The following is a 12,326-nucleotide window of genomic DNA, read 5'->3' as shown; positions in this document are numbered from 1 at the left end:
TATTTAAATGTACTTGGTTACTTTTTAGCCTCTCCATTTTCATTAATTACATGATGCAGTCTGACTCATGCTGTTATGTAAGTACTGAGCTGTAATGAAGCTGCATGTTACAGTCATTTAGTGCAGAGCTGCAAGGGTCATTGGTGTTTTCATTAAAACATAACGCTTTCTGTCCCAGAGGGTATGGTTTAAACTTCAAGAATAGGGATGTGCAAGTTTAAATTTTTGCTCTGCAGGTATAGAGGAGGTGTGTGATGGTAGGGGTTGTTCTCATCAAACTAGGTTGATTGTTGGGTAGGATCTGGGGAAAATCAGCCATTTACAAAATTGTTTGGTGCTCGTGAGAAATTGCTGCCTCCCACGATTTATCCCAGCAGTTTTGTTTGCAAAAAGATATTGCATGACAGAAACATGAATTCTTTTCTGGTCTAAAATGATTTAAGTCTTTTGGTTCATACTTAAAATGGCAAAGTATCTCACAGTTGATGTAGGAAACCTCCTGCCCATGACTGTGTCTGCACACTGTGATCTGTCACTTCTTCAATGAATAGCCTGGAGGGGGGAGTGGAAAGGACAGGACTCATCGCAGGTCTTGGAAACAGCCTTTAATCCTCACAACTAAAATTCATATTTTAAACAGGATTTGCATTTTGACAGCAGTGATAGGATTAGAGCTATGTTGGAAGTACAATGAAGACTCCAGCCTGTGTGATTTTGAGGGAGCTGAATTTTCTGTTAAACATCTTTATAAAAAAGTGTACTAGTGTAGATAACTGCATCTTGTTTACACAGTGTTATTTTTCTGGGACCAAAAGGCTACAGGATGAACGATTGGAATATATTTGAATATATAAATGCTGGGCTAAAGCCAGAAATACTAAATCTCTTGTTCAAACACTCCTTTCCCAAAAGGCAAATCTGCCACATCCCAGCATAGCATACATGACTCCAAACCAGAGATGGCACATGATGTTTTTCACTGTTCCCCACAAAAATGTACAACAGAAAATGTCAGAAACCTTGTATTACTAATCAAGAACAGCTTTTCTTAATCACAAGATTTTAATAGATGTTCCATGTAGAACAATAACTAGTAATGCAATCACTCATGCACTCTCCTCCACTTAATTCAATTTCCTGTAACAGCCTAGTGATTGCAATCACTTTCCTGATTGTAGCAATCATAAAACCCCAGTCCTGTTCACCCAGTCGTGAAAGATGACTGGATGGACTGATACCGTACCTAAATCAAAATGGAGCAGCAGTGGATTGGAATTGCAGAAATACAGTAGAAAAATCAGACCCTTTAGAGATTTTATTTTTAAATTTTATATTACTGGAAATCAGTTTGTGTGCTTGTTCAATGAGGAAAGTGAGGGGGGCAAAAAAAACCCTGTCTATCTGTGCATTCATGCTGAAAGCTTATGCATGCCAGAGAACTGTGGCCACAGCAGTACATGTGATGTGTCCTCAGTTTGTGTCTGTTCCACGCAAGACACGGCATGAAGCTGTTTGGTGTGCCCAGCCATGTCTAGTTTTCTTAACCACTGGTGTTACAGGAAAGGCAACTTGGGGTACAGCTGTGTCCTTCAGCATGCTGGCTCTTACCATCCTTGCTCTTTTACAGTGGATCCAGGACTTTTTTTTCATTTGGTCTGGAACAGAAATGGTCTTTCTGTTATTTTTGTCATCAATCCCATCCTTGCATCTTATTCCTAACGGCAACACTCCGAAAGCTCAGCCAGGACTTCCTTGCCCTCTGGTTGGTCATCCTTGCAAACCTGGCACCACCACCTGCAGAGTTCATGGTGTATCCAGATCATCTTTGCCTCTGGCATCACCACTGCAGGGAGTCATCACCGTTGGCTATGCCATGCTTTCATACCTACTTTCGTTAATAAACACCCAAGTCTCCTAACACTCTCGGAAGCAGACCATCCTGATCACAAGACAGGGCCTACCACTACCTGCACCCTCCTTGGTGCTGCTGCGCTTCAGTACACAAATTAGCTTTTGCTGGGCAGCATCAGGGCTGACTTTCCTCTCTTCACATTCATTCCCTATTAAATCACTTGCAGGAGCAACCATTTAAAAAGAGATTTCAGAGGGTGAGAGACCAAATTCTGGTAAGGACTGCTTTAAAGATGCTGATAAGCTGTTCCTCTGCGTGTAAAATTAAACAGTATTTACCTTACGGTCAAAGACAAACAAGCATTTAGCTGAAAAAGAGGGCTGTGGTCTGGAGTGTCAAGAGTGAACAGCACGGACCTGGAGTGCTGCTTTTCAGGCATGTCAAATTATGCACCGTATCCTGCAACTCACAATTTTCACTCCTTTGATGCTTATATTCTTCATGCACAATGTATATTCTTTGCAGTGGATTGGCGAGACTGTGGGCTATAACAAAACAACATACACTCTTTCCTTTTTTGATTGCCTCCTAACACTTCTTATTAAGCAGGGAAGTTTTTTGTTAATTTTTAAGTGATGACTTGTGAAGAATATTTTCACAGCTCTGCAAATGACAAATCCTTAATGAAGTTTCCCTGGGGGTGATGTTCCCATGCCATCAAATCAACAGCCTGGTCTGTCTCTAGGATGAAGAGGGGAAAGAAATCTGCTACTCCAAGTCTGTTGGACATGAAAAGCCAGAAACAGAAGCATACCAGTTAAGAGCACGTTTTTCTATCAAGCATTGCAGTGCACGGCCTTTAGGAATTACTGCCCATTTTTGACATTGCTCACTGTTCTTTTATTCCTTCTGCCAACGACTTCCATGCTGCTGCAAACAGGTACTTGTGTTGCCTTTGGCTTATGCTTTGTGTCTGTGATCGACCATATTATTAATGGAACTGAATGCCACTGCTGGATTGCTTGTACACTTTCAATCCGAGGCTAATGCCTCTGTCATAATGGTTTGCAGAGAGGTATTTTGATCCAACTTTTGAATTAATCTATCAACTGTTATCTCCAAGAGGAATTTTAGACAACGATCTATTTGCAAAACAATATTTTATTAATAAAAAGACTTATAAACAGTAAGAAAGAAACCCCAATTTTACACTGAATGAAAAATCCAAAATAAACTCCAGGAACGTGCCTCAGTTCTTCACTCTCTGTACAAGAAATTCCACTGGGTAGTAATCCTACATACACATTTACCTAAAGATGGCTGAAAGTATGAAAAAGCATCATGCATACTTCTATGCAGAGTAGCTACACAGCCAGACAGACTTAACAGTACACACAAAAAATCTGTACATCAGTGATTAAAAAAGCCATGCTTTGTGTAGCACCAAGGGGAGAATTAAGTGGATTAAAAAAAATTCATTGCCAACTGCAAGCCCTGCAATCCTGAATTAGGGACATGACTGACCAATTTCTGCTTGCAGTTTCATCTCTTCTTTTCTCAAGGGAAAATTGTCAATAAGTGCAAAGAGCTCAGCTGGTGTTGCTGGAAAAGGATAGCGTTCCTTGTCCATTCCATGCTTGTCCATCACCACGATGTTGAAATTGTAATGGGGGATCCTCAGCAGCAGCCTGCAAAATAAGGAACTTGTTTTGTTAAAGCCTGTCATCTACCGCCTGGGCATTTTAAACTAATAAATGGCAGAATCAGCCTGGTGAGTCTAAGCAGAGGGCAGGGATGGTCGGAGGGGGCTACACAAGGTCTGTTTTGTTTCAGCTGTGAGAACAAGGAGTCGGGTAAAGAGGCGGATGTCGGCATGTGCTGCAGGTTGTACCTCTGCATAATGAAAGGCCAAGGTAACTGCACTTATCTCTATTTTCTTCTCAGACCTCTGAGTGCCAGTATAGCACGTGCCATTAGCTATTGCTAGCACAAGAGAAAGAAATCCTGAAACAAAGGAAGTACTATATACATTGCCTGAAGAATACTATTGCAATGGAACTAGAGTTAAAAGTAGACTATTCCCTTTCTTGGCTGCCACATGGTATAAAGCCACAACAAGAAAAAGCTGGTAATTTTATCCTGAGTCAGTTTTCATCACTTCCTAATAATAACCATCTACCTGGTGGTAACTGCACTTTAGGAGCACAAAAACCACCGCTAATCATAGTGGAGTTAATTTCCTTCCAAGTGGTAAAAAGGGGCATTTGAGCTCCTCTGGAGGTGCAGCACTAACAAAAGTATACACTTTGTGCTTTCTTCATCTTTTGCTTGAAGGAGTAATGAACTAGAAGGTCCTTAAACATGCAGTAGTCAACATCGTGGATGTGGGGAAAATAAATCAGATAGTCATGACAGAATGGTGTCAGGACAGGAAAGGTGTCATTGAAGAGGAGGGTTGGGGGGAAACGTTGCCAAGGTGCAAAGCATCAAAATGGACCTTCCTCAGCCTTCTAACAAGTTTGAGTGCTCTAAATGTCTTCTTGTTGCAATTAAGAAGCTTGGCTACGGTGCTGGGAAACTACATTCCTCTTGTGGCTCATCTCACCTAAGAAAAACGCTTACCTTCTACAAATCCAAATGCTAACCTCCTGAGGTTTCCAAAGTTTTAACTAGGGTACCTGTGCTCATTAGTTTACTGAATGACAATTCTGGACAGCATTTTTATTCAGGATGTTTAACAGTGAGTTTCATTTTGATTTAACTGTCTTCCAGAACTTGAATGATATAATTCAAACACTGCGGTAACAAAAGAGGGAAGAAAAAAAAAAAAAAGGGGGGAAACGTAACTTTCCCTGAGTGCAGGGCAGGTCATACCATACCGATTTCTGAAATGCAGCTCCATTACAGGTTACCTCCGGTGTTACCAGAGCTTATTATTTTCTACAGAGCTACAAGAAAACCATTTCAACTTTAGCAAAATTACTTTTTTGAATAAAAGCAAAGCTCTTTGTGCTCTCTTTTTCCTTTTATAGAGAACAAATACTTTTTTTTTCCAATCCAAAAAAAATATCTCTGACTTGTCAGCATTTTTTATTGTCCCCCATTAAAACTCTCTCCATTTCCTCAGGCATACTACAGAAGATGTTGCCTAAAAAGGACTTTTCCTAAATAACTAATACTTTCCCTGTTACTGAGGCCTTCGCTTTTGGCTCTTGTAGTCCTCCTGTCCCTAGGAAATGCTGGCACTTGAAGTCTCCCTTTCAAATGAAAACCAACCCTCTGCCAGTCTAAACCCAAGTCAAAACGGTTTAGGCACCTCAGTAAAACTGCTGAATGGTGTTAGGCTGAGATAATTTCCCCTTTGAAATACTGCCTGTATCAATTCCACATGTAGGACTTCAAAGAGCAACCACTGCTTCCCCTTCTGGCCTGGTTACAGCCACCAGCAGCGCTGCAGAGAAGAGCTGTTGCTGCCATTTGGGGCTGCACTGGCAGCTGCTCCAAGGCTGCAAAGTGATTGTAGCCTGTCATCACTGCATCAGACCAACTCCAGCACAAATACACACATACTTGAAGTGTTTTCAGTGGCAGCACCCAAAAATACACAGGGATACACAGGGAATTGACATGAATTCAGAAATTCACTTGGTTTGAGCAAAGGGGTAAGGAAGACATGGCACCTGAAAAAGAGTGGCATAGACTTCAGCTTGTTTCTCATTTAAATGAGTCACAGCCCCTTTGCAGCTATTACACAGATAAAAGAGCAAATTAATCCTAAAATTTACTCATCAACATCTACCTTCCAGTGTCTAGCTACGTACATTACAATAGAATATGTATATTTAGAGGGTAAGATGCAGGGAATCTAAAGCAATACATCTCGTATGCAAACACAACAGTAGTGAGAGCTTGCTTTACCTGAGTTGCAGGGCAAGTGATGGGGGCAGCAGCTTTACACCTATTCTTCCTATTTGTGCTGGAAAGACACCAACCAATTCAATTACAGTAACGTGTCGGAGGTCTAAACCACACTGTGCTGGCTGGAAGGGTTAAAAGAAGAAAAAGGCGTGTTAGTTACCAGTGAGGGAATATGGGTTTGTTTTGAGTGTGCAGAGCATTCATAACAGGAACATATATACTATGATCAGATCGTTCGTCCGATCTTCTTATGTTAGTGAGATGATTTAAACTGAAATGAGAGCATACTTCGAAAGGTCTCTAATTCTCACTGCAAAGAACTAGAGCCTCATGACTCCAGGGGATGTTAAATGATGGATTCTTAATTACTCTAAGAAAAACAATACAGAGGGACCACCTACGCAAACCATAAACTTGTCTTTGTAATGACATGAAAAGATGCCAGGGTATTAAGCATTGTGCCAGCAATCTAATCTGGCAATCAAAGCAAGGTGTGTGAAATGGTAGTTGACTGCAAAAGTTTTCTTTCATGCCAACTGCCAACTGTCAGTGGGGAAAGTACTATAGCCATTTAATATTTTAATCAATACATTGGATTTTCTTGCCAAGTTAATCTAATGGGGGAAAAGAAAAACTTTGCTTTTTTTGTTTTAAATACAACTGTAACTTAAGCCAGCAATTTAAAACATTATCATGTTCATATCCCAATGACTGTTTATACTGAATTCTGTTACAGTTGTGAGAAAAGAAACAAGATAGAAGCACTTGCTACTGTAAAAGAATACAGGACTGGCTCTTTTCCCTAAGGACACAGATACATCTCTAAGTCTAGCCAGAACCCAACAAGACCAACACATAAGAAGGACAATTACCAGAAGTTTTCGTTTGGGTTTTTTTTGGAACAAAATACCCCAGTACTATCTCCAGCACTCTGGCTGAGTCTCAGGTCCTTTGTTTGCTGGTGCACTGGTTATTTCTTAAAGCTATTCATACTTCCTTGCATTGTAGTTACAAAGTCTTACTGTAAGCCTGGTTTGCATGAACTGCGACCACTGAAGTGCTGGATGGTTTGGGGTTTTTTTCAGCTTCTTTAGGAGCCAAGTTAGGGAACAATCATTGCAAAGTTAATATTTAATTTGGGAAGGATGGAAGAGGGCTAGAACTGCCTGGGATTCAGGAACTGGTCAGTAAGAGGTAGCACAATCCAGAACAGAGCTTAATTACAGAATGGGGACATGTTTCAACTCAAACCCATGTAAAAAGGCTTAATCCCAAACTACTGCTGCTTCAGCCAGATCCTCCAGTGGCTGCAATATAACAGCTGAAGTTTGTGGATTTATATCAAACAGTGGAGGTTGTCCTCTTGTGTCCTTCTTTAAAGATAAAAAATAGTTGCAGCCCTGCCCTGAAACGTGTTTTACCTGTAGCATTCCCAACTGCATCCTGTAGAAGAAGTTGGCTGCAGTGGGAGTTGAAATAATTAGCAGTCTCCGCTTCTCGTAAAATTGGTCCAGAAGTGCAGCTGCAGTCCTCACATTCACATTAATATTCATGGCTAGAATTAAATTTGAAACAAAAGTGATGGAGCATACTGAAAACAGATCTATTTCTAAAAGCACAAACTGTTAGATAGCAGAAGCACAAGAACAGGAAATAATAATACAGAAGATATGGGTGAAATACTGGCCTCATTGAAGCCAACAATTTTATCTTAAGCTGTTCTGGCTTGCAAGATGGATTGGCTCCAGAAGGTGAAGTTTTGTAGAAAGCTTTGAGCTAAAACACACTATCAATTATGAGGTACCATCATCATCCTAGGAAAGAGTAGCCAAATGTGGCAGATTTCAGTTATGAAAACAAAGATGTTAAGTTTCTCACCTCTACAGCATTAAAGTCTGCAGCTGTATTTCACCTCACATCCCCTTCCCAAATTCTCACTGCCACAAGAACCATTGCTCTGGGAGCCCTTCTGGTGAAGTGGTGAAATACTCACTTACGTGCACAGGTTGGCTCCACTCCTGACCACCCCAAATTGTACTGGCATACTCTAGCTGGGCTTCCTTGCAGCTCGTAGCCACCAATGCAGGAGAACTCACATGTAGCACCATAGTTATTGCCATCACCTGAACACTTGATGTAGCCATTATCTGGGGCATTTAATTTTGCACAGCGCCTGACTTTAAGCAAGAGAACAAAAAAAAAAAAAAAAAAAAAAAAGGACAAGGCATGAAACTGTTTGTTACTAAGGTAGCATGGCCAGTGGAATACCAATATAGAAGACATTTTTCTGTTTGCTTTCTATATTATTAGATTAAAAACCTCAACCAACAAACCAACCAAAACTCCTCTTAACTCATATGTAAACTAAAATGATACAGATGTATAGGCGTATGCATGTGATTGTGGTATCATGGTGACAAAAGGTCATGGAGCACAAAGAGAGCTGAAGCTGAAACATACAGGTTTCATCTCTGTATTCAACTTCAGATTTCAAGATCTTGACGTGTGAAAGGGCAGCCCTGCTTGACTAATATGAGTCTCAGATGAAAAAACTCCTTGCATACGTGGTTCAGCAGCTCACAAGCTAAGTATCAGGGAGAAGCCAACAGGAGGAAAGGGCTGCAGAGCTTGAGGCAGGACAGATCAATGAAGCTCTTCCGTGCTGTGCAGAGGGCAGGCTGTCCACCCTGCTGCAGGCCTGGCCCCCAGGGTCTTCAGCAAGACGGCATTCTCCCTTTCAGCATCAAGATGCAGTTTATATATGCATACATATGCACACAAATGTAAAAATGAGGACATATCTCAAATTGCCTACTAAGCCAGTTGCAAATCAGTGACTGTATGTATAGGGCAAAACATCATTCTTACCTCTGACTTTAACAAGAAATTTGCAAGTGCCTTTGTTTTCAGCTCTGTCATACACAGTATATTGGATTTTGTGGTCGCCTTCTGGAAAATGTGACCCTGGTGGCAGGCCTTTCAAAATTACACTAAAATGGGAGATAAAACAGGACAGACATTCATGAATTCACCAGTATTTTCCTACTGACAATGCTGTAAAAGCCTGAAGAGTAACATTTGTGGCGTGCTAAGACTGGCTGTGCTGCATGACTGAAGACTGAGGAGTAAGCTAAGAAGGAAGCTGGGCAGCAGCAACGGGAGTATTTAAACTTGCTACCAACAGCCCACCCTGGAGTCATAAAGGATCCCAACTCAGAAGGGATCCTGAGACAAGGGAGGCAGGACCTGTTTGCTTCTTGTAAGACCATCCAGAGTGTAGCCAAGCATCATGCCGTGCCCAAAGGAACTTGAGCTTACTTTTCCTCATGTGAGGAAAAGTCAAGATTGATCCTTCCTCATTTTGTATCGTGAACAATCCACTGTCAGGGCTGCAGTGTAACCCAGAGCGTGGGGATGGTAAGAAAACTTCCAGCCTCTTACAACAGGGACATACTCCATCTGGCTGCTCTGCACTGCTCCTATGATTATACTGATGTACAAAAATCAAATAGAAAGTGACATTTATTGTGACAGCAGAAGGGTGTGGTGATCCACAGCAGTGTTTTCACCTGGAAATCGTTCCTATCCTGCAACTGTGTCAGGAGAATTCAGAGGTGTTAAATATATCCTCAGTACTGAAGCAGTGAGGTTGAACAGTGTTTCACGTAATGGGAAAGCTTATATACTGACGGGACTGCATGGCCCAGTGCAATTAAGGAAAGCACTGTACATTCTATAAAATATCACAGTTTACAAAGCCTCTATAAAAACAGATCTATGGAAAATCTTCCACAGATTCAACAGCTAGCCTCTTCAGAGCTGGGAACAGTTACTCATATGACAAAGTCTGCACGGGATACCCCAATTTTTTGCCTGTCAGACATTATTTCAGCAAAAAGACTTTGGAATTTCCTTATTGTGACACTTTTCAAAGTTTTTATTTTATCAGGCTTAATTTTTTTTGATGCTGTTAATTGGCATAGAATTATCACATCAGACCTTAACAGCAATACTGGTTTTAATTGTGTAATGAATTCTTCTTTCTGATATTATTTAAGCTGTAACAATAAAAAGGCAATGCCACTATGTCTTTCAATAGCTTTTTGTATTCACATAAAACTGCAAACATCTTAAGCTTAACCAGTCCACCAGTACACCATTACAAGATGTAACGTGCTTACTGAAGGAAGCAGTTTTTCTACACTCTTACCATTACAGTAATTTAGACAGACTGACATAAATCCTTCATGATCACAGAATCACAGAATTGTCTAGGTTGGAAAAGACCTTGAACATCATCCAGCCCAACCATCAGCCTAACATCAACAGTTCCCATCTACACCACATCCCTAAGCACTATGTCGACCCGACTCTTAAAACACCTCCAGGGATGGGGACTCCACCACCTCCCTGGGCAGCCCATTCCAACGCCTAACAACCCCTTCTGGAAAGAAATGCTTCCTAATATCTAGTCACAGTCTGATAAAGATGGGAAAATCAGAGTCAGTGGCACCATCACAGGTGCACCTTGGTCTTCTGGAAAACGTGACTGCGAAACCATAAAAATTGACAAGAAAATTTTGACAAAAGTGTTAAGTTTATATCTAATGTTTAAAGCTCCCTAAGTCTGAAATGAGAGGCATTACTTTACAAGTAACTGCAGAACGCTGTGACATCAGCACTCAGCACTACTTCAGAAAGAAGCCTGAAGATTATTGAAGATACTGTTTTGCAACACAATTTATCTTGCTTTTTTTAAAACAGTCTAAACTGCCTCTGCTGCTACCTCCAATCCACTTTTATCTTTTCATTGTTATGTATAAAAGGTAACTTCCTGTAAGAAAACTTGTATACGAGACCCACAAAGTGGCTCTGGGAAATTTCATAGGTGCAGTCATTCATTCCATCAGCTCTGAAATAACCACAACCATCTGCCAGGTCTTGAATGATTCGAGTTGTCAATTTTTAATTCTTCAATTAAATATGCAATTCTTTACAGGCCACTGACATGTGACAGCGATAAATAAGCGTCTTGGATGAACTAAGGGAAAGGGTACCTGGCCACTCTCATCAGCTGAATCACTAGCCAAGGACCCTGGGAATAAAAAGGAGAAAATGCAAACATTTACAGATTTACACCTACTCTGTCAGAATCCCATCAGCAGTGTCCCGTCCCTCCGGGGTGTCCCAGAACACTCTGGCTGTCAACTTGTTGGGCTCCGCAGTTTTCTCCTTCACACTCGGGCACTGGATTCTCGGAGGTTCAGTATCTGTTGAAATAAACATTACAGAAATAGGCACGTGTGCATATGTTATAGCTACACATTTTCTTCAAAGCTTTTGCTTTGTTGTCAGCGTAGCTTAGGACCACCTTCAGCTGACTTCCTCAGCACTGAAGCTGTCCCAGCCAAGGCAGGTGGAGCCAACTTCTCAACTTTTTGTTAGAAGAGTAAGAGATGATCAATCCCCCCACCCAGTGTAAAATACTAATTAAAAGCAGTTACAACTTTATCTAGTACCCAATTAAAAAGCAATGTCTACAAATTGACTGTATTTAGCTTTGAATTCTAAGGAGGCATATCCAAGATTGTACCGAGGAGCCTGACCCATCTGTTTATCTGTTCTGCCTCTCTTTGTTCACCTGTACAGTAGACACTATGATTAAGAATATTTGTAAAGCATGCTGAATATAAGTCTCTCTGTGTATGATAACTTTGCATGTTACTGTTAAATGCTTGGTTGTTTTTCCTGCAGCAATGGCAGAACAAGAAACAATGGAAGACTAACGCAATTATCATTTTGCAGGGAATTGCTGCTCCATTTGATTTTTTTCAACTAATTCTTATAATAATGCCTTACAGGTAACCATACCATAACCAAAAAGTATACTGGGTAAGTTCTGAAAGCTTGTTTAATTGCTACCAGAACATTGTGCCTATTATCCAGGAGTAAAGGAACAGTGGCGATGATAAAAGACCCCGACGGAAGACAAAGGGCATGCACAGGTACTCATCTTCAGCCATTTCCATTGCCAATCCCGACAGCGTAGCAGAAATACATGGGTGAACCAACTCCAAACACCATCACAATCATTCATTTTTTAAAAAATAAAAAATATTTAATAGCTTAGTCTCAAGGTTATACCCAAAATGAAGTCTAAATCCATAGAGTCCTATACCAGCTTTAAAAAAGAACAGAGACAGGCTTGCTCTTTACCTGCAAATAGAAACCAATCCCTAAAGTGCTGCTTAAATTTAAAGGGTGGCAGGTCTTGTATTTTCATTTGTATGGCAGACACAAAAAGTACAATCTATATTTCTTTAAAAAATAGCAATGAGAAAAGGTTTAGGTCTTTATAAGGCATCACATATGCAAAATAATTTCATAAAACCTCATATTCTACAAGCAACACACGACGTTTTCTAACAGTTCAGCCCTGCTATAGCCCCTTCAAACTTTTAATGGTATTCCAAGAACCCATGACTCTTGAAAACTGGCTTATCTCTAGTCCTTCTGTTAAGAGTTTTCCTCCAACCCCAAACACCACAGCTTTGTG

The 12,326-nt window shown here is 40.7% G+C and overlaps 1 protein-coding gene across 2 annotated transcripts in view; it reads right to left on the bottom strand.

The window, feature by feature from the left end:
• Positions 1-3,034: 3,034 nt before the first annotated feature.
• SRPX (sushi repeat containing protein X-linked) overlaps positions 3,035-12,326 on the bottom strand; it is a 50,264-nt gene continuing 40,972 nt past the window's right edge. For both annotated transcript variants that reach the window (XM_074929559.1, XM_074929567.1), the window contains 6 exons: positions 10,914-11,040; positions 8,639-8,760; positions 7,768-7,947; positions 7,192-7,325; positions 5,771-5,892; positions 3,035-3,540 (listed from right to left, as the gene is read on the bottom strand). In XM_074929559.1, coding sequence (XP_074785660.1) covers positions 3,360-3,540; positions 5,771-5,892; positions 7,192-7,325; positions 7,768-7,947; positions 8,639-8,760; positions 10,914-11,040 — 866 coding nt within the window. In that variant the 3' untranslated portion in view covers positions 3,035-3,359. The remainder of the gene's footprint in view (positions 3,541-5,770; positions 5,893-7,191; positions 7,326-7,767; positions 7,948-8,638; positions 8,761-10,913; positions 11,041-12,326) is intronic.

Source organism: Athene noctua, chromosome 1 (genome assembly GCF_965140245.1).
Source record: "Athene noctua chromosome 1, bAthNoc1.hap1.1, whole genome shotgun sequence".
Taxonomy (NCBI): domain Eukaryota; kingdom Metazoa; phylum Chordata; class Aves; order Strigiformes; family Strigidae; genus Athene; species Athene noctua.
Note: the sequence above shows the minus strand (reverse complement) of the source record. Positions and strands in the feature narration are given on the sequence as shown.